The sequence below is a fragment of the Pseudopipra pipra genome, chromosome 8 (assembly GCF_036250125.1).
Source record: "Pseudopipra pipra isolate bDixPip1 chromosome 8, bDixPip1.hap1, whole genome shotgun sequence".
Classification (NCBI taxonomy): domain Eukaryota; kingdom Metazoa; phylum Chordata; class Aves; order Passeriformes; family Pipridae; genus Pseudopipra; species Pseudopipra pipra.
Genome location: NC_087556.1, coordinates 22,525,472 through 22,546,109, shown reverse-complemented (window position 1 = coordinate 22,546,109; position 20,638 = coordinate 22,525,472). Strand labels below are relative to the sequence as shown.

Sequence of the window (20,638 nt, the reverse complement as noted above, 5' to 3'; positions counted from 1 at the left end):
AAAGCTCTTCCCAAGCTGGAAGGGACAAATATGGGCTTCAAAGGGTTTAGACAAGAACCTATAAGAGGCATAGTTGTAGCATTGCTGGTGCTGGCTAAGCACCAACAGAGTAGTGACAGCAGTGACCACTACACAGCCTGCATCACCCTTGAGTGTGAACAGCCCATGCAGGACTGGGGACAGAGGAACAAGGAGCCCAAAGAGCAGGATGGGAAACAGATCTTTCCAGCATTTTCCACATTTGGGGGCAGCGGATGCATGAGAGGATGTGAGCAGATGAATTTGTTCAGTGTGCACTTAGCCGACTCTGTTCCCTTCCATCTGGTCTCTCACACTTTTTCCCTTAACTCATTTCTTTATTCGTGCTGCTAATGCAGCACTGTTTCAGAGCACAGGGCTGTTTTTGCATCTCTCCTTGTGTTGCAGTGAAGATTTCCACACACCCCCCAATAATTTTAATCTAAGTGACTTTTACACTTACCCTCCTTCTGTTCTCTCACTTGGGCTGGTGGTGGTTTTCAAGTTAGACAAGCTGAAAGTTATTGCAGATTAAAAAGAACAAGGCTAGGGGACAAGGAGAGGCGCCTTGTCCCTTCTCTTTCAGCAGCACAGATTTATGTCAGATTACGCCAGCTGTAGAAGTGCACCCTTAGGCTCTGCTGCTCTCCATGAAAGCATACTGGCAACAGCTCTGTGACTAGGAGACAGTGATAGAAGTGCCTGCCATAAACCTTCAGCTCTGCTCAGGGAAGGGAAGTTTCCACTGAGTTGAAAGATAAAGGCAGTTCTCACATCTAGATATCAAAACAATAAGAAAATAGAGTTTTAGAAGTGGCCACCATCTAACTCAGCTTTCAGAAAACCAACAGTGGTGCTTCTCTTTTGAACACCATCTAGAATTTTGCAATTTAGGTTTGATTAGTCTCAAGCAATACTAATCCCTTATGGGGTGGCTCCCCAAAGTCACCTCAGTGTATCTACTTCATCCCAACGTTCATCCCAAACCCTTCTGTCTTTAAAAACCTTCTAACCACCTTGAACAGATAATTTCCAAGCTGAGAACTCAGCTCCTGTATCAACACACTTCCAACGAGATCCAGCTCTGTGGAACACTGTTACTGAGCACTGGGCTAGTAAGAAGGTACAAAATACCTACCCAGAGGGTATTAACCCAAAAGTTTCATTTCTTAGTTGCTCCCAAACCAACAGGTGCTAAAGGTGTAAAGATGTCTTAGGAAAAAAAAGGACTGTGACCAAGAATGATACTTTTCCTATACTAGGCCAGTTATGCAACTTAGGAAAGAACAAAAAGATTATAAATTATTATAGCTTTTATAACCCTTCCCTTTTCAGGTGTTCAGCCTCTTAAATGTATTTTTTCTCCTCTTGAGGGTTTTCTGTATGCTTCTGGTAATTAGAAGTCAAGAGGCAAACAAAAAGCTTATTGCAGTGGTCACCGTAAAGTTGACTAGAGGACAACCTTCTCCCTCCATGGTAAGGCAGCTGAGCATATACATAAAAAAATTAAAACTGTGAGTTACGGCTGTCCCAGACATATATATATATATATATATATATATATATATATATATATATATACACACACATACATACACACCTCTGCATATTTTTTTCTGGACAACATTGTCTTTCTAATCTATTCAGAGTTTAAATGTCCAATTTTCCTCCCAAAGTCACATTAGCTGTGCTTTTACAAGCTTGGCTTGAAGCCTTTTATTTGCTCTTTATGTTTCCAACCTCTCTTGGCTTCTTTAGACTTTTTCCTCTGACTTAACTGGTATTTGTACTGGTCCTCCTAGCACTGACAAACTCCATCTGTAAATCAGCAATGATTTTATACTTTTTAGATCATTATTGAAAATGTCTAATGCCATTGGGCCTCTTGCAGAATACTTCTGGAAACACAGCTGTTTAGTGATTATTTCTTTTGATGAATATTTTTGAGGTCTATTGCTATCCAAGTCTTAATTATTAATAATCCATTAGCTCATTCTTTGCTAGAGAGTCAAAGGGAAACTTTTATAATCACAACAACACCAGAAATTCATCTATTGTGAAGAAGTTTAAACATGGAAGATATTAATATTTGCTGTTTTCAACCACGTTTGTTACCTCTGAAAAATAAAACAAGTGCAAATAATTATTTGGAAAATAAAGGACCAGTGCCTTCCCAGTCCTACACTTATAATCAACTCCTGGCTGTACAATAGTAACCAGAGAAGTTAGTTCTTCCAGTTCCCTCCCCTTTTGTATAGTAGTTCCTAACCATAAGGGAAGTCAGGCTTTATAGAGTCCCTTAACTTAGAGTCAAGATTTATTCAACAGTCACTAAGATTTTAAGAATATGTATTTTTTCCTAGAACTTCGATGACTGATAACATGCATTAGACAAAATGCAGCCTGTTTTCCCAAATGAGAATCACACCAGGCTTGTGTACCATCTATTTTGTTCAGTCAGCTGACTTACTGTGTAAACAAAAGAGCCTTCAAGAAAGCAAAGACAAATTAAAAGATTTACCAGTACTTGAAATACTTCCCATCGCCCCTTCTTATAAATGGATTCTCTAACCAAGTTCCAAACCCAAAAGAAACGTAATCCTTGAAGTTCTTGCTGCCAACTCTTGAAGGTGGGACTATCTCCATTCTAGGATGCAGATTAATATGCTCACTTGAGGGAACTACATGAACTTATGTTTGCATCCATCTGGGATGATGGAGATGGGATGATAATTTCCTTTTCAATGCGTTCATTCGGTTATCCATTTTGACAGTGTAGAAATTGGTAAGATTTCTACAACATTATTCTGAAAGCTACTTTGACAAGTTTTATGCTCCACAAAACCAAAAGAATACTAGCTGTTAAAACCTGATTATTGAGATGACCTATCCAGTAATTTAGATAAAACTGATGTCAAGTTAAATTGGAAATAGTTCTCCAGGCTACCCACCATCATACTGCTGGGATATTGGATCAACAATACTATTCTTCCCATTGCATGAGATATCCCTAGTGTTCCAGTTTGCTGAAAATGAAAAACATTGAGTATAGATCTTCTCAATAAGTATTTGGCATAGTTAATTTTAAATTGTTGTAAAACTTTATCGCCCCCAAAATGTTAATCTACAAAACAAACTAGTTAGCTATAATATGTCCATGTCTTTATCCAACACTTTTCTGGGATTTTTCCTGCATCATCATTAAAATCTTACCCTGTCCACCTCCATAATGATTACACAATTGCTAGATATACATTATTTTGTTCCTAAGAACACAAAATGCTTCCTTTTAATTGTGCTTAGTCCTGTTAAATTTAGATTTCTCCTGACATCTTTACTTTCTCTAAATAATCTTCCCCAATTTACAGTCTGTATTTTCTATCAGATGTTCTCCAATTCCTCTTTCTCCACTTCCTTGCCATTTACTTGTGTTAACTTCTACTTGCTGCCTTCACTGCCTGAATGAACAAGTCAAAGTTATCCTCATTCTTGGTTTTGAAGTGCTGGTCAGTATGTCTTCTTTAAATTTGTGATTTTCCATTCATATTATTTACTTTTTTTTCCCCATCAGATTTTGCTCGATTACTGTTGTATGCTGGAACAATCCATAGAGAGCAGTCATCTGATTAATTAATTCATCACGTATATAGAGAGCTCCCAATCAGAGTTACGACCTTAGTACCTTCTAGGTTAAAACAGATATATTTTAGAAGGTCTACTGATTTTCACTGCTGTCTACATGAGACCACCATCATGCTCTCCCCAGACTGAAGCACACCCATATATTTTTCAGTAACATGTATTTTTCAGGCAGTCATGCTTTCTGTCCAAGAAGGTATTCAACACTAATCACTAATATGACATGTTGCTCTGTAGCATCCCAAACAGAATTTCTTCCTTGGCTATGTTAATATATTAATCCAAATATCAAAGCAGAGATGACAGCATCAATATTTAAACTCAGGTTTCCTCGTAGACAAGGCTCACAGGAAACAGGTCTCTTACTGAAACACTCCCTAATATTTCCTTTTTGATGAAAGGACATGGCCTTTGTGCCTCATTTCAAGGTGGAAACTTTCCTGATACCTGATAGATACTGCCTGTCCTGGACGCGCCCATGTTGAACCCATTGACTGCTGCCTCTGTAAAAGATACTGCGAGAGGAGTTCTCAAAAACAGTGTCGTGTTTTCTGTCCCCCCCCCCCCCCCCCAAACAAGTTTCTTGCTATTTTTTGCACTAATTTTCTTTAGGCTCTTACAATACCTGCATGCTCTGCAGGTCAGCCCATTGTGACACCATCACTGCCTCTTCTACAACTGTCCTGAGCACTGTCAGTTTTCTTCAGTTTCCTTCTGTCTCTTTAAAATTCCACTTTCTAAAAGAAGGCTTATTTGATCCTCTTTGCTAAATCAGTTCTCATTATCTAAGTTTCTTCCCCGTGATTCCTCACTCACTAGAAATCTCCGTTCACGCATTGTATTTTATTTTTGGAATGAAACTTTTAAAAGACTGTTTTCAAAGCTGTTCTTATCTCCCTTCTTAGCAGAGGCAAATTATCTCTAAATATTTCCAGCTTCACTCATGACTGCGTAAACTAATGAGCTAACCTTCTCCTTCTGCCATACTTTGCTTTAAATTTTGATGTACGTCAGACTGAGAAAATGCTTCTTCCTCCCAAATGCTATTCTTTACATTCTATGAAGCTAAAACCTTGGAGAGGTCTAGTTTACCATTTTGTTTATTCTAGGGGGAAAAAAAACAATCACATTTTGTTTCCCTGTTGTCATAACAATGATAAATTAGAGACTTCCCCCTGGTACTGAACAAGAAACTACCAAAATAGTAGAAACTACTATCCCTAAGCTTCTCACTCAATTTAAAGGCTAAGTTTCTGCACAAATATTTTTTCAGTGTACTGCTTCTTGCTTATTTGTCCGAGTTCCTGCTTTGTGTTCGAAAGCCGCGCAGAGCACAGTCCTGTCAGCAGTACAGAAAGACGGACCCTATTGCAGAAGGCGCTGTAAACAGAGGGTAAGGCACCCAGATGGGTAAGGCACCCAGATAGACAAAAGCTGATACTAAACTAGGAAATGTTTCTGCCAAACGTTGTGTGACTAGTGCTGCTACGTGCACCGTGTCAGCTGATTATAAAAGGCAAAGCCTAGTACAAGACATGTATCTTGTAGAAAAACCCCGGTGCAACAGAGCTATTGCCGGGTCTCTCCCGCGATCCCCAGGATCGCAGTTAAGGCCAGAGGGCTGCCCGGCTGCCGAGTGGCGAATCCTCCCTTTCCGAGACCATGCACCGAGAGCCCCTCGTACCCAGCACAGCACTTCTTCCAACCTCAGAGCTGTTGCCTCCCACCGCGGTTTTCCAACAGCTAACACTTCCACTGAGTTTTTGCTCTTGCCTCCCCGCCCCCTTCGCCCTTGGAGAGTGGCCCCGACCCCGCGGGCAGCGCCGGAGGCAGCCGGGACTCGCAGCCGGCTCTTCCCCGCCGCGGGGAGGGAATCCCTCGCACTGACGCCACCAAACTTCTGGCAGACGCCGGCGCGGAGCCCCCGCTCCCGCCCGCCCCGCTGCACCGCCCGGGACCCCCCAGCCCGCGGGCACCTCCGGCTCCTCCCGGCCCCCCACCCGGGCACCCCAGTCACAACTCGGCATTGTCCTTCAGGAGCGACCAGGAGTCCAAGGGCTGGAAGATGATGTCAGCCGGGGGCGGACTGCGGCAAAGGCTGCGCCCACCCCGGCAAGCCCCCGCCGCGGAGCCTTCGCCCACCGCCCGCAGCGCTCCGCGGGCGCGAAGGGAGGGACGCGCCGCCCGGGGATGCCGCAGCCACAGCTGCCGCCTGACTGGCACATCCGAAGGAGCTCCTCATGAATATGCACAGCCTCCCCCGAGTGCCGGCCGCGGGATGCCGCCACCCCGGGGGCTCCCCGCCGAGCCCCGCCGCCCCCCCGCGCCCCTCGCCGGGGGTGGGGGCTGCCTTTGGAGATCAGCGGTTCGCTTCTGCCCTTACCCTTTGGCTCATCCATCAGTGCTGGTGCTCGCTCCCTCCCTCTTCCTCTCTCAGCCTCCGCCGGCTCCGAGCTGCCTTAGTGAGAGGTGCTCATGAAAATGGGCGCTTTAGTGGTCCATGGCTGTGGGAGGGGTTAGTTTAACTCTACATGACTCAAATCCATTTAACTTGCAGGCTTGACCTCCTGGTCTCCTCCAAGCAGATTACCTCAGAGCTACGGCGTTACCAGCACCTCGGGTTTATCCGCCGTCTCGGAGGGTCCCGCACGGCCGGGGGCAGCGGCGCCCGCCCGGAGCTACCCGAGGGAACGGCCGCTGGCTCCGCCGGGCCGTGCTCTGGAGCAGGACTGCATCCCTGGCTCGGGGCGGGGGGTAAATGGCATTGTGGCTGCAGAGAGGAAGTCTTTTGTTAGGGAATTTTTTTTTTTTTTTGGTGGGTTTTGTTTGATTTTGTTTTTCTTGATTCGCAGAAGACTGAGCAGATACACCAAGGACACAGGAACTGCCCTGAGAAGAGATGACCTTCCTTGTTTCCAAATATGAGGTCCCGCCCACGGGGAAAAACCCCACCAAATCACGAAAGGAGACAAAGTTGCAATAGCTACTCAAAAGTCATCTCCTGTACCTACCTGTCTCATAGAATGAGCTCATACCTCCAGCTGCATCTCCAGGGGACTTCAGGAAAGAGCCAATTTTAGCCTACTTGCCTGGAAGGCCTGAAAGAAACCCACCCTCCACCACTTTTTATCCCTGACAGACTTCACACAAATTAGAAATACAAGACAGTGCTGGAAGAGTCTCAGCAACTTTTCTCCATATCTTCTGACATTCAAGTCCCATTCCAGGCATGGCAAGTGGCCCCACGCTCCCAACCTACAGATTTGTCAGCCTCCCACTCCAAAGGAAGTTGCCAACCACCCTAGCTCTTTTGCTTCCTTCTCAGACCGGTGAAGACCAGCTTCCCAGCATCTTCCCTGCTAGTTACCCAGAAGGTGAAGCCACTGGAGCACAGGCCATGAGCACCTGCAGGCAGCTGCTATGCCCTGCCCGTGCCAGAACCTGCTCCCCTCTCAGAAGTGTCACTTTATCTTTGCAGTTGGACAAGTGAGTGCACATCCGTACAGCTGGACACCATCCAGCTCTGTGCCTACCACCAGCTTCCAGAGGTCTTGCCCCAAAGAGAGGCAGGAAGAGCAGGATTCTGATGCTAGGACCTGGAGAACCACACCTGGACATGGGCTTTCAAATCCCTTTGCAGCCTTGTCACAAACAATGACCAGTACTTTCTCCTTCACAAATAAACGTTCACTTGGCTTGCATCACTCCAACTGACAATACAACACTCCTGTTTATAATCTTTCTGAGAACAGGAAAATAGGGATCAACAAAATAAAACAATATACATAATTAAGGCTTTAGTGAGTAGATTCTTTCTGAATTACTGTTAGCTTTGGTTTAAAAGTTCAAGGAGAAGTGTTTCAGCAGATGAAGCTGAAGGTAAACTTTAAGTGTTTGTCATTTTATTGAGAAAAATTGGCCTGGGAAGCACAAGGGACAACTGATCTTACCTGCAGTGAGAATGCAGCAACATTTTTAAAGGGCTTAGCATGGCAGAAGTAATTTTGTTGGTCACCTTGAAACATCATTTAAAAAAAAAAAAAGAGTCCAGTTGATATAATGTTTAGTTAATAAATGCAACTTTAAACATCTTCACTGTAGTAAATAACTGCACAGATGTATCAGTAAGAAATACTTTTTTTTTGGAACAAGACTGATAGAAGTATGAATGCTTATGTACCAGTCACACACTGATTTCTATAAAGAATACTTGCCAGTAGAGTATCATCACAGGAAATAAATCATATATATATATATATATATATATATATATATATATATATATATACACACCACACATTAAATAAATTAAACCCAGCTGGACAGTAGTTTTAAAAAATAGTTGGAATTTAGGACTGATTTTTCAAATGCTGTGCTTAGACCCACTACAGGTAGAAACTGAAGAAGCTGGGTCAGTTGGGCTTACCAAAGAGCTCACTTAAGGGCTGAGGAGTCCAAATTTAATAAGTAGAAGTATATACAGGCCCCTGTCAGAGAAAGATAGACATGACTTCATGCCATGTTGAACACCTCTTAGGATGCCCAGACTGGTGTATTTCAAGTCCTTTCAAAATGTATATGTACTTGACAAACCACAATAAGCTCTTTTTTACCCGTCTGCCAGTGACAGGTTTTGTGGTTTGGGTTTTTTCCCTGAGGAACTTCAGTTTCAAACTGAGACAGATGAAACTTTTATGGGGAAGGATGATACACTAAGAGTCAGTGATCACGAAACAAACAGACAGCAGTATTTTCACACAAGAGGAAGTTTTTACCTGGAGCATAAGGGCCCCGTGGGGAAGGGTTGCCATGAACGGTTATAATTATGGTCTACTACACCTAAAACCATCCAGGTCAATCACATAGTTACAGGGAACAGATTTCTGTGTTGAAGACGATCTACTTTAAGTGATGGACTGACAAACATGTGAATAGTATTCCCACAGCTACAAGATCAGTGAATGGTGTTACATACTGTTCTGCAGCCATTAAGTTTAGGTGTAAGGGACAGCAATGAAACAGGGACAGCTTTTCCTCTGTCACAGCCTAAAGGGAAGGGTGGACTTCATAACCTCATATGACATGACATGCAGAGTTCCCCTTCCACAGAGGGTCAGATCCACATTTGCCAGAGCAGTTTTGTTCTGTCTGATGATCCTTCTGCCTTTGGGCAAACCTCTGCCTGCAATCCACAAACTAGCAAAAAGGTCACAACAGATTCTGTGTCACGGTCATTTCCATAAGAAAACAAAATAAGGAAAAAAAGTGGCCCCGGAGGCAGACATTTGTACTCAGATAAGGCTCCAGACATTGTGAGGAGGAAGCTTGAAAACACAAATAAAAAGAGGAAACCAGAGAGCTCAGGATGTAGTCTCCACACATCTTGAGCAGGGGGTAAGAATAGCAAAAAACCCAGCGTGCCACTCTTCTACTCCCAGAACAAAACAGAGCATCCTGAGCAAATTTGGAGGAACAAAATATGTCTTGGATATCCATTTTCTTAGCCACAGTAAGAGCTTAGTTGCAGTCATCTTGCTCTATGTTTACACAAGTTGTGCATGTGTTTGCGGGTGTCTAAAAATGTGAAACTTCATAGATGTCTAGAATTTGCTGTTTTGCAGATGAGGTGTGCTGCCTTTGGGACTCAGAAAAGGAGCAAGAGTGAGTGAGCAGTGGGACATCTTCGCTCCATTTCCAGAAAACAGGAGACCAACTGAGGTGATGAACACTGAAACCCAGGACCAGAACCTCTCAGCTTTGGGATGGGGAAAAGAAACAGCCATTGAAAAAAAGGGTTAGGGAGCCTGGGAACAAACTTACATGCATTGGAAGCACAAGTAGCTTGTTTCCACAGAAAGAATTGCAATGAAAAAAATCTGAAATATTTTAAATGGAAACAGGCCATCCCATCACCAATTTCAACTCCATTGAAGTAATCGTGTCTATGTTTGCTTAGGGGCCTAAGGGTATGTATTTAGATTACAACATATCACTCTGTATGTTTAAGCAACAGAGGGGAGTGGCTGCTTCAAGAAACTTGATGTGTAACGTTGGCCTTAGCAGGCATAGGCTCAGTATTCCTTGGGCTTTCCTAGACATTTAGTCCCAGCGTGCTGGCTTGTGTCACCACTGAGCAGCTGGCAGCCCTGGGGAAATGGACAGCAGAGGTACCCACCCCTACATCCCCAGCATCTCTGAAAGAGATGTGAAGGTCTCAAGAAAGACAATGAACATATTAAATTGCTGGGACCAGAGGGAGCAGAATTCCCTACAAAGGGAGCTTGATCCAAGAGATTAGGACAACTCTATTTTCTGGAAAGTAAGGCAGATAAGAGGGGCCAGGCATTAAAAATGACAAATAACAAAAAGCATAAAAGCATTAATGGTGCCAGGGTTTTTTGTTTGTTTGTGTTTAACAGCTTTGGCTCCTTGGCCCACTCATCTCACATTGCACTCGCTGCAGATTTGAGAGTTTTCACAATACAGTAGGCCAAGTCCTCCCCACATCTCTGGGTTCCTCTGCAATAGCTGAAATTCAAATGCTTAATTTAGTTTTCCAAAACACTTCCTTTGTGTAGAGCAAACCTCCTGGATGACTCCTGAGGAAACAGACAAACAAGCAATGGGCTATACAGTATTTTGTCTGAGTGAGCTGAGCTTTTTTTTTAAAGAATGCAATTCTTGGAAAAAGAAAAGAAACTGCTTTCGGTATTTAGGTAAAGAAATGAGATGACCTTTAGCTTAATCTTTCTTCAAACAAGTATATTGGTCTTTAACCTTAAACTTATGAAATGCATTCTCCATTAAAATGACTTAAGTCCCTTTCCTTCATCTTACTTCCTTGTCTTGGTTTAAGTATTTGTAAGCCTCTTCTCAGAGAAGGCCACTATTCTGTCTTTATACCAGTATTCACAGACATTGTGACCCAAAACCTGTGTATCACTTGTAAGGCAACATTTTGAGAGCAACACAGTAGGTTAGAGCACGGTGCTAATAATGCCAAGGTTGTGTTCTTGATCCTTGCATGGGCCATTCACTTTATAGTTGGACTTGATGATTCTCGTGGTGCCCCTTCCAACTCAGAATATTCTGGGTGATTCCTTTTCTTCCACCTTTTTTTACAGTAATAAATCTCTACCTTCTTTTAGTAATCAATAAACATCAGGATTTCTAAGGAAATTGATTTAAAGTGCAACAGAGAAAGCCATCTAGCTCGTCTGTAATTCAGCTACTACTCTGTCATTATTTCTGTTAGCAGTTTTCTTCTCCATTTATGTAAAGATTTTATAGCATTGCCCACCTCTGTTTATTATTTTTGTGATATAGGGATCATAGTGCTCCGATGACATCTGCAGAGCATCCTGTTAATTACTTATTTCCTGGGTTTGTATGATCTCTACAAAACTGAATAGCACAGAGGTAATGATGTTCATTGAAACTGGCAGAAAAAGTTCCTGTATGTGTTTGCAGAAGTGAATCAATTTTCTAGTTAATTTGTTGGGTTTGTTTTTCTAAACACTCCCAGCTATTGAAGAAAAATTGTATTTTTACTCAATAAGTGAAACAAGTTAACGCCCTTGTTAAAAATCCACAAAACTTCAGCAAAACATGCAAACAAATTCCCACTCTCAGCCTCAGAATAACAGAAGCAACATGAATGATGGGCATTCACAGTCATTCAAAAGAAGTGGTACTAAAGACCCATTCTCAACCTTAAACTGCCCACCTAGTTTACACATTCATTAGAAAATGATCTATTAGGTGTAACTCTATAACATGCTTGCAGTGCCTTATTCCATAGGTTCAACATACTTTTGATACTAGTGTCTCATAATATCATTAAAGATTCTATGACTAACTTTATTTAACTTTGCAAAGATGCATTAACACACTAAAAGTAAAAACAATTAGTCTTTATAAGCTCTACAATTTAGTGTAAAAAAAGTATATGCTGAAAAGAAACATGTCATATTGCTCATTACCCAAGTGCCTGTTAACAAAACACCAGTTGCTCTTTCTGCTCGGGTTATTTCATGCACTGGATACTTTACCCATGTCAGCTGTAAATATGCTGAACCAAATTATACAGAATCTTTAATTTTCTTCGCAATTCTAACAAAAACATCACAGTCCTAATCATAAGCAGAACCCTGCCCTAAAAATCTGCTTCTCAGATCATTAGTCATCGTATTTATACAGCACATCAGTACTTCCCTGCTGGCAACAAAGCTCTTGTTTTTCCTTCCAAGCAACTGCAAACAGAGCTAGGCATAACTATTATTATTGGTTTTTAGAAAATACATGAGTGTAAGTGGTATTTCCAAGTCTTTTGGTCTTTTAGTCTTATGGTTTGCATCTTTTAGTATCTTCCTATTGTTTTGTCTGACAGAAGAGGCAGACAATTCCTAATAATGGCTCACTAAACCAAAAATTTCCAACTTTCCAATGCTCCCAGAGTAGAAAGCTCTCAGGACCAGCTAACAACAACCTTAACCTCACTTTCAATATTGTGGGGCCATCAATATCTAGAAGAGAAAGGAGCTATATAAAAAGAAATAGGTGAAGTCTATTAAAAGGTATTCCAGTAGGACAAAGAAAAAGTGAGGAAAACCAGAGAAAAATATTCTCAAAACTCCAAGAGGATATAACAAGGAAAAAAAAAAAGTACCAGAACAATAACTACATCATGAATTAATAAGGGAAGATAGTGAGTACTAGTTGTCCCATCTAACAATGAGAATACCACCCAAACTTAGTAAATGAAAGAAAAAAAATAAGAAAAAAAAAAAAAGAAAAAGTAAATTAGCAGCATGCACATAGGCCTTGAATAATTGCTACCTTAAGACTGAAGAAAGGAGACCATTTTATTACCAAACCATCTCTATAGTTTTATGACCAAAGTTAATTTTTGTCTTGTTAAATCTGAATTTATCATGCAACACATTAGTAGCTAAGAAAAAAATAAATATACAAATCACCTTGAAGCATATATTTAAAAAAAAAAGAACTGTACATATTTATACCAGATTAAGTCACTCAATTTTGATATTTCTTCGAAAGGATAAAAGTAGACAGAATGTGGAAAACATGCATAAAATGAAAAAGAATAATTTTAAAATAAATGTTTTTTAAATGTCTGAATTCAGCCCGACTACCCACTCACCCTCTGTTAAGTGATTTGGTTTTTAATAAGTGAGCATCTTCAGAGAAAAACCACTGGCAGCACATTGATGCAATGCCCGTCAGACATCACTCAGTGAATAGCAGAAGAGAATTTGACTGTGTCCATCCAAAGGGACTATTTGAAGACAGTGGTAAAAAGGGAGAAGTCTTAAAACCCCCCAACATCTCTAATTTGCACATGTTTGTTAACCATAGTCATAAATAAACCCATGATAATTCACCCACCTGTTTTCCTGTGTTCTAGAAGCATAAAATGTTTCCACTTCTAAGAAAGCCTCAAATGTGAACTTTGCTTTGAGCAATAATTAAACACCAGTTTGTGTCTGATTATTGACTATCCTTTATCAAAATCTTCACAGCTGTAAAAACATGCTGCCCTCTCTACATCCCACCTCACTTCACTACGCGCCTGCAATGAGTTTATGGATGTCTATGAGCACCACGAAGAAGCATCTATACAGATGTGAGTCTTGGATATTTTCAGATTTGCTTTTGGATTCTCACTAGGAGATTTTTCTCCCAATGAATTTATGTACATTTTACAAGACTTCAGTTACATGCATTTCAGCGTGGTCATCTTTATCTAGTCGTTGAGAGGTTTCCTGTTCTTTAATTTTGCACTTCAATAGACTGACATAAATGCTGAGGAAAAAGGAGACTTCAAAGAAGTCTTGAATTAGAAAATAATATATCTTAAGTTTACTGGTGATTGACATTTATTACTTCCACAGGTTCTAGTACGTTTGCTTTATATAAAGTCTTCTTCATGCCATTTCAGTTCTCTTTGAATTAGCTGAAAAAAAATAAACACCCGTATGTTTAAAGCAAGCATTTTTTAAAGTTTTTAGTACTTGCATTGATTAATGAGTTCGGGGGAAAAGGGTAAGTTTGATTTGTTCCAGTTATGACAAGCTTCATGCTCAAGTCTAAGTTGAGAGACTAACTTAGTTTATGAAATACAGAATTTGTGCATATATTTATAAGGTTTGAGCTCCATAGATTGATATATAATGACTAAATGATATAAATGGCTTTCCAATCCTTCTAAATCCCTTAGTGTACTTCTCTTTTTCCACCACTGACTACAAGTTATTAACTTCAACACTGAATTCTACGCACAGATCTGCCTCCTTACTAAATATACCTAGATCATTTCAAAGCACGTTTTCTCCGTGAGCTGTTCTATAAACCAAATGTATGCTTTAATCATTCAGCATGCAGGAAGCATTCCTTCATCCACTTTTCCCATGAACATGACAGTTAGAACTGGATGCCAAGTTGGAGACATTTTTATTGTCAGTATTTTCCCCATATAATCTCAACAGTGTCTTCACCTACTTAAATGTGTAAGTATATTCTTGTCCAACAGTCTTGGTTCTAGAAATAGCCTTTCCACATCTCTCAGCATCATCAGATGGCTGAGTCTTTTCAAGTTGAAAGAATTTCTTTCTTAAGTTAAATATCTCTGTTTCTCTCTGTTGCTAAATCATTAACTCTTCAAAGCTTCAACCTGACACTACCAATAAAATAAATTCTGTTAACTCAGTTCTCCATTTAATAAGGTATTTTCTACAATTGTTATTTCAGTATTTTTCAGCATTATTTTAGTATGTATGAAATCCTTATGCCAGTATTTCCCCCAAGCATCTTTTGGGAAAAAAGAAGTTAGAAAGGGAACCAAATACTGTGAATAGGCATGCAGAAGGAAAGATTTAGGTGTGAAAAAATATTCCTGACCAAAAAGATTCATGAAGGAACAGACAAATATGCTTGACTGTCTTTTTAAGAAATTCCTTTGCGGAAGTTTCTTTTCCAAGGAAACTGTCACATTTCCAAAGATTTTGCGCAACACACTTCCTGGCACAGTGGTTTGGGGTTTTTTTTGCCTCACAAATGAGTTATCTTAACTATCTCAGTTAAAAATTAGCAGCCTCTGAAATAAGCTTTCAGTTGTAGACAAACCCCTATTATTTGCATGGGGGTACCCTTCACCCAGGTGTGCTCACCACACTTGGAATAAGAATTAAACCACCCATTCAGATCCTGCTGGTGATATTTCCAGAAGAGATTTCATTCTACAGTAGCAATTGCATTAATGAAGCAAAAAGCAATACACAGCCTTGGGTGACACTCAGTCAGGAGGGGTGGCAGGGCTGGAGCAGGACCAGACTGGATCAGGAAGGGATTCTGCACCAGAGCTGCCCTGCTCAACCCTTGCCAGCTCCAGCCCCACTGCACCCAGCAAGGCCCTGCAAGGAATGGATAGCAACCCCCACCTGAAGGCAGTAATTTGTGAGCAGATATTCATTTAAATACTCTGCAGGATGGCTGTCAGACTTTTAGGACAGCAGCTCTGTTGTTTGGTTCATAGGCTTTCAACAGGCCTTCAAGTTACCCAGCCCTTATACACCTAAAATTAAAATACAGCATGCAAAAAAAAAAAAAAAAGAAAAAATTTTTAGCCCTCTGAAATCATCTGAACTAACAGGCACATCAGTTCCATTCACATTTTTTGTTTTTCAGTCTACTTCTTAAAAGACTTTGGAGCAAGAAAATAGTGTAAAAAAGTAAATGCAGTGAATAAATCCAGTTTCAAACCCATTAGAACATCAAATTTCAATCTTAATTCGGATTTCAAATGTCTTAAGGGTTTACGTGGAGTTTCTTTCTCTAAATTGGTAGCTGGGTCATTAAGCAATATTTTCAGACCAATGCAAAAAGCTGCAGAAAGAACAACTGCCTGTAGAAACTACTGATTTCACTTCTACTGTTCTCTCTCATGTGGAACAGACTTCCTGAAACACAGCTGTATCTAGTGGAACAACATTACATCACAGAAAATCTAATAGGCTAAAAATATATCCTGTAGGTATAACCTTAATTATGCTTAGGTTAAAAAGATTTAGTAACCTTGGAGATAGAAAACAGTGCTAGAAATGATTATTTTTAGCATCAAGGAACTTCTCCAAGCAACAATACCACACAGTGTAAAAATATACCAGGTCAGTACACTTTGGAGATTTCAGATGTTTTATCCTCTTATGGTCTAAAATACAATACTTTTAAACTACATTACTCTGGAACAACTTTTTTTTTTTTAAACTCACAAATCTATACTCCGCATGACCAAAGAAATTACACAGACATGCAAAGAACAGGAACTTTAAGCATATCATCCTTACAAACTAAGCTTGCCTCAAGAAAAATGGTGTTTTTTCACTTGCTTTCAAGACAATGTTCACTGCTTTAAATAATTTGTAATATTGAGAGCAGAAGTTCCAAGTGGTAGCCTAAACATGAATTGAAGACAACAGTAATTTCTCTGGGTTTCATGTTTTTTGGTACATTCTTCATAACTTAAAGTCCTCAGGGTGTAGTCACAGGCAGAAGTGCTGTGCAAGAGTGCTATGGCAACAACAATCCACATTCATTATCTGGTCCTGTTAAAATATGTTTGTGTAGTGACAGTTCCCTGATGGTCCTCTCCTGGTTTCTTCTCTTACGAACATGCAAAATGAGTCTGCTGGAGCAAACACAGTAGCATGCCAACCCTCTCCCTCTCCTCACTGGGAAACGAGTGCAAGTGAGTGAGTGACTGTAGGAGGAAATAATTGAAAGTACCATGTGAGTAACTATCTGTTAATAGCAGCTTGCTTATATTAATAGCATCCTCATTTCTGCTAAATAAAGGAGAAATTCTTCTAATATTGATAGAGAGATGCTCCCTAACTTGACGACCTACCAGGGAAATGCACTGCATAGTGATACTTGCCTGACTTTTGTTAGCTATGTAAAGAATCCACACAAAAATTTCCTAGCTCAAAACAAATGAAAATTTGAGTTTCAACACAGTGACAAAGCCTATAGAAAAATGTATATGCTGAAGATTCATTAATAAGATTTACCAGAAGGACATATATGTGTATCAGTCATTAATACTCAACATTTACCAAAATCCTCAGATTTCTAATGGGCTTCTTTCCCTCACGTAACACCAACTCTTACATCATGAACAGGTGGTAAGATTTCCCAGCCATAAAAGGAAGGGTCACACTCTCCTCCACCAAAAATCAATTTAGGCAGGCTGAGAAAAATCAAACAGCCTTGGAAAGTGCAGAGGTCAGCTCCTCCCCAGAGCCGCTGAACGCTGCCACAGTAACTGGCACATGCTTCCCCATCGTAAGAAAACAGACTTTAAGACAGCTTGGTTTAAATGCAGGCAAAATTAAATACTTAACATGGGAACAATAGGGTTCTTTGTGGAGGGGAAAGATGTTTTTTCCTCTGAGTGCTGGCAGATTAGCCCCGGTCTATTCTGCTTCTCTTTTGCTCCGAGTGCTTTTCATTACTAATTTTTTTATACGCTGTTTCAAAGAACAGTCTGGAATTCAGGGAAAAGCATTACCTACCGCTGTGACACAGGCCTGCCTAGTAGTATGAAATAGGAAAATGCATTTTCCCAGAGTAACCTTTCACTTGAACTTATCAAGATCCTAGAATTTCGGGAGGGGGTAGGGGGCTGGGTGGGCTACATGAGTATGTACAAACACAAACACTGCCAACCTCAAGCTGTTAGTCTTTTCTTGCATAGTTTCCATTCCCATCCTTCAGCTCCTGCCTCAGCAATATTTTTTCTTTCATTTTTTTAGTGTTTCACTTTCCTTTGCTCCCTTCCCCCATCTGTTGGTTGCTCTTTCTCTTTTAAGTGCTCCCTTCTCTCATTTTCTAGTAGTCGTTTCCTGCTAAAAATATTGCCTTTCATATTTTTACATCAGGCTTTTTTTCACCTGAGGTTTTAATCTGTTTCTTTTCTCTGGAGAGAATTTTGGGTATCTTCCATTTGTTACCATCGGTGTGCTTTTATGCCTAAGAAACTCTGAATGAAATGCTGCTAAACTAGGTTGAAAGTATGAAGACTTGTTTTACTTTAGAAAAACAGTAGTAACATTACTTCAAATTGTTTCCAGATGTTAAAGTTAAATATGACAGTATATACAGTGTACCAGTGTTGCATAATTTATGTAGTAGCCTGTCATCACTGCTCTAAATGACTGTCAGTAATTGAGACCTGGCAAACATCCTGCAGGTATTTAATATACTTATTTTTTTAAACATAATGATAACAGCAATGGACAGCTATGCCAAGCTGAAGATCTACTACATGATGCACCCATTTATGAAAAGTGTTGTTTGCCTGGATTTCTTATATAGCAAGACTTATAACAAAAATAATTTAATAGCTGCTTTAATGAAATGATTTATTTGTCACCTGCAGAAAGATGGCATGTACAATCTTTAGTTTTTAGAGTATTTGCTAAGATTCTAATAACTGTAGTCATTTAAGCTACAGAATACTGTTCATATTCTCACTCGTAATTAATTCTTTATTTGCAGGAGACGACTGCAGCTTTTGACTTCTTCCCCCCTTTTTTTTCTCATCCTTTTTTCTCACCCCAAAGTATGAATCCAAAAGTTCTGCAGATTGACCCTATTTTCATCTTACTGCAGTACAGGAATAACAAAATGCAGGAATGCAGTACTTACATTAAAATTATATATTTAGACTCACATCTGTACAAGTTTCCCAATAAGTGATAACTCTGCTAGGATTTTTCCAGGTAATTTTCATCTTCTAGTGGAAGTTGGATAATTATGGTCCATCCCTTTAGTCTGATTTAATAAAGACAACTTAACCCTACCATTCATATATAGCCGGGAGGACAAGTCTCCTCACCAGTAATTAGTATCACCTCTCCAGACTCACCCAGTTCTGCTCACTGTTCCTTTTTTTACCTTCTTGATCTCATTTCATTACCCTTTTCCATGTAGTCTTCTGTATCTTTAGCATCTTCATGAATCTATCAGCCAAGCTACTCTCGAATAAACCATCTTCCTTGAGTCCTTTCCTCAATTACCCTTTTAATAAGAAAATCTATAACCCTACACTGTTACATGACTACAAAGAAATAAAGGCAAGGATAAGACAAGCGACAAAAAGTCCTGCAACACCAAATCCTAATGCCAACCAACTGAACGCCATCCCTCAGGAACTGCTGCCCAAGTCCTGATCTTAGACCCTCAACTGCAATTCAAAAAAACTGAGTTCAAGAGGAATTCAGGACTTCAGCCAAAATTCAGCACAAGAGTAAAATAATACCGGTCATTCAGGCTGCAGTTGGAAACTCAAAACAAATGGCAGCCACTCCGTGAGTGCCACAGAATTAGGATACTGACCACACAAACTGTGCTGCTGCCTGGGCACTGGGGGCTAGGCAGCTGCCCCTGGATTACTGTTGAAACAAGCATCTAAAAGATTCATTAAGAGTTCATTTATGTGGAAAAAAAAATAAAATTCCTGCTGTAATATTCAAGATTCTTAAATATAGCAAAAAAAAAAAAAAAAAGACTCAAACCCAAACAAACTAGGATTAAGCTGGTTTTGTAATTGCCTGTTTCTTTAGTTTATTAGTTCAGGGTATATATAGGTCTTTCTTAGTTTTTCTGCAGAAAAGATAAATAAATACAAAAAAAGCATTGCTGAAGTGCAGCTGAATGTTGTGAGTTCTTGTGACAAGACCACATGCGTCTATTGGGCCTAAAGCCTTTTACAAACTGAGTAGGCGGGATGGTACTTGAGAAGCATCTCCAAAGCATAGTGCTCTTCAGGATTGCCTGTGTCTCCTTCAGTTTTCTACAAATTTTTAAATCCTCACCGTAACAAAAATATTCTTTGTTTTTATTGGAGTAGCATTTTTGCAGTTTCTTGGAAAGAAACAAGTGTCTCATTGGAATTTAAATCACCTAGCAGAGAAACTCAGAGACAGGGGCTTGCAGGGGCTGTACAAATATATATTCTAAAGAGCTGCAATTATGCAATATACTGATATGAGCTGTATTGGTGGGGACAGCAAGGGTTGTATGGCTCATCCGCTGCAAGCACTGCGTCCGTCGCTAACAGGCTACTCCAGTCAGACCTCATCTCTGGACAGTGAGCATGGGTGGGTTAACAGACAGCTGCAGTTCCCTGTTTTACTGCAGTGTAGGTATAGTCAGTCCTAAACTTGGCATCCCAGAAGCGATCTGGTCCCTGTCCTTGGGCATCTTCCTGCTGCAAAACTCTCCTAGGCTGAGGGCTGCCCTGCAGGCTGCCCACCACTGACCAGGCAAGCAGTGCAAATGATCAGAAATGCATGGAGAGATCTACCCAGACACTGTCTGTCTTAGTTTGTGCCATTGCCTGCTTCTGAAAGAACCGTCCCGTATAAATAGCTTCTAGATGTTTTGGTGTGTAAATACTTTCTGATGGGCTTTTACTTTAAGTCCCATGGCAAAGCAGCAAGAGTTTCCTCCATGCTGGTCAACACAGCCAGCACCAGCACAGCAGTATCAGTGAGGACATGACACTCTTGCCCCTTAGTATGCATTTCCTGAGTTAAATTTGGGTCTGTAGGAGCTCTGGAAACACTCAGGGTGTGCTGCTGCTTCAGTTTAGTTCACTCCAATAACCTGCACTGAAATACATCACTTAAAGTTATGTAGATTAAAACTGGCCAACCAGACGTGTGATATTGGGCTTAGTGTTTTCAAGTGAGGAAATTACACAGCAGCACAAAAGAGAATCAAAACACAAACTTGCTTGAACTGCTCAGATGTACTTGTGGAAAGCAACTTGCATGGATTACACGTGCACTGTTATGATCACCTTTCAGAGCTGCATTTGATAGTTCCTAAAAGGCCTATTGCTTTTATGTAACAGACTGAGAATTACCTATTTATCCTGTTATCCTCAAGTACCTCA

The 20,638-nt window shown here is 40.4% G+C and overlaps 1 protein-coding gene and 1 long non-coding RNA gene across 7 annotated transcripts in view; one reads left to right on the top strand and one right to left on the bottom strand.

The window, feature by feature from the left end:
• ENTPD1 (ectonucleoside triphosphate diphosphohydrolase 1) overlaps positions 1–6,386 on the bottom strand; it is a 33,051-nt gene extending 26,665 nt beyond the window's left edge. For 2 of the 6 annotated variants that reach the window (XR_010432313.1, XM_064663008.1), the window contains exon 1: positions 6,041–6,383. Coding sequence is in view for 3 of the 6 variants with exons in the window: in XM_064663008.1 (XP_064519078.1) it covers positions 6,041–6,056 (16 nt within the window). In the remaining 3 variants the exon portion in view is untranslated. Of the gene's footprint in view, positions 1–481; positions 5,423–5,633; positions 5,653–5,677; positions 5,800–6,040 lie in introns of those variants that run through there. The other 4 variants (XM_064663009.1, XM_064663010.1, XM_064663013.1 and 1 more) reach the window with 4 other exon arrangements.
• Positions 5,902–7,450, top strand: LOC135418106 (uncharacterized). The gene is made up of 2 exons (XR_010432316.1): positions 5,902–6,126; positions 6,510–7,450. It is a non-coding gene; the product is annotated as an uncharacterized LOC135418106 (long non-coding RNA).
• The last annotated feature ends 13,188 nt before the right edge of the window (positions 7,451–20,638 follow it).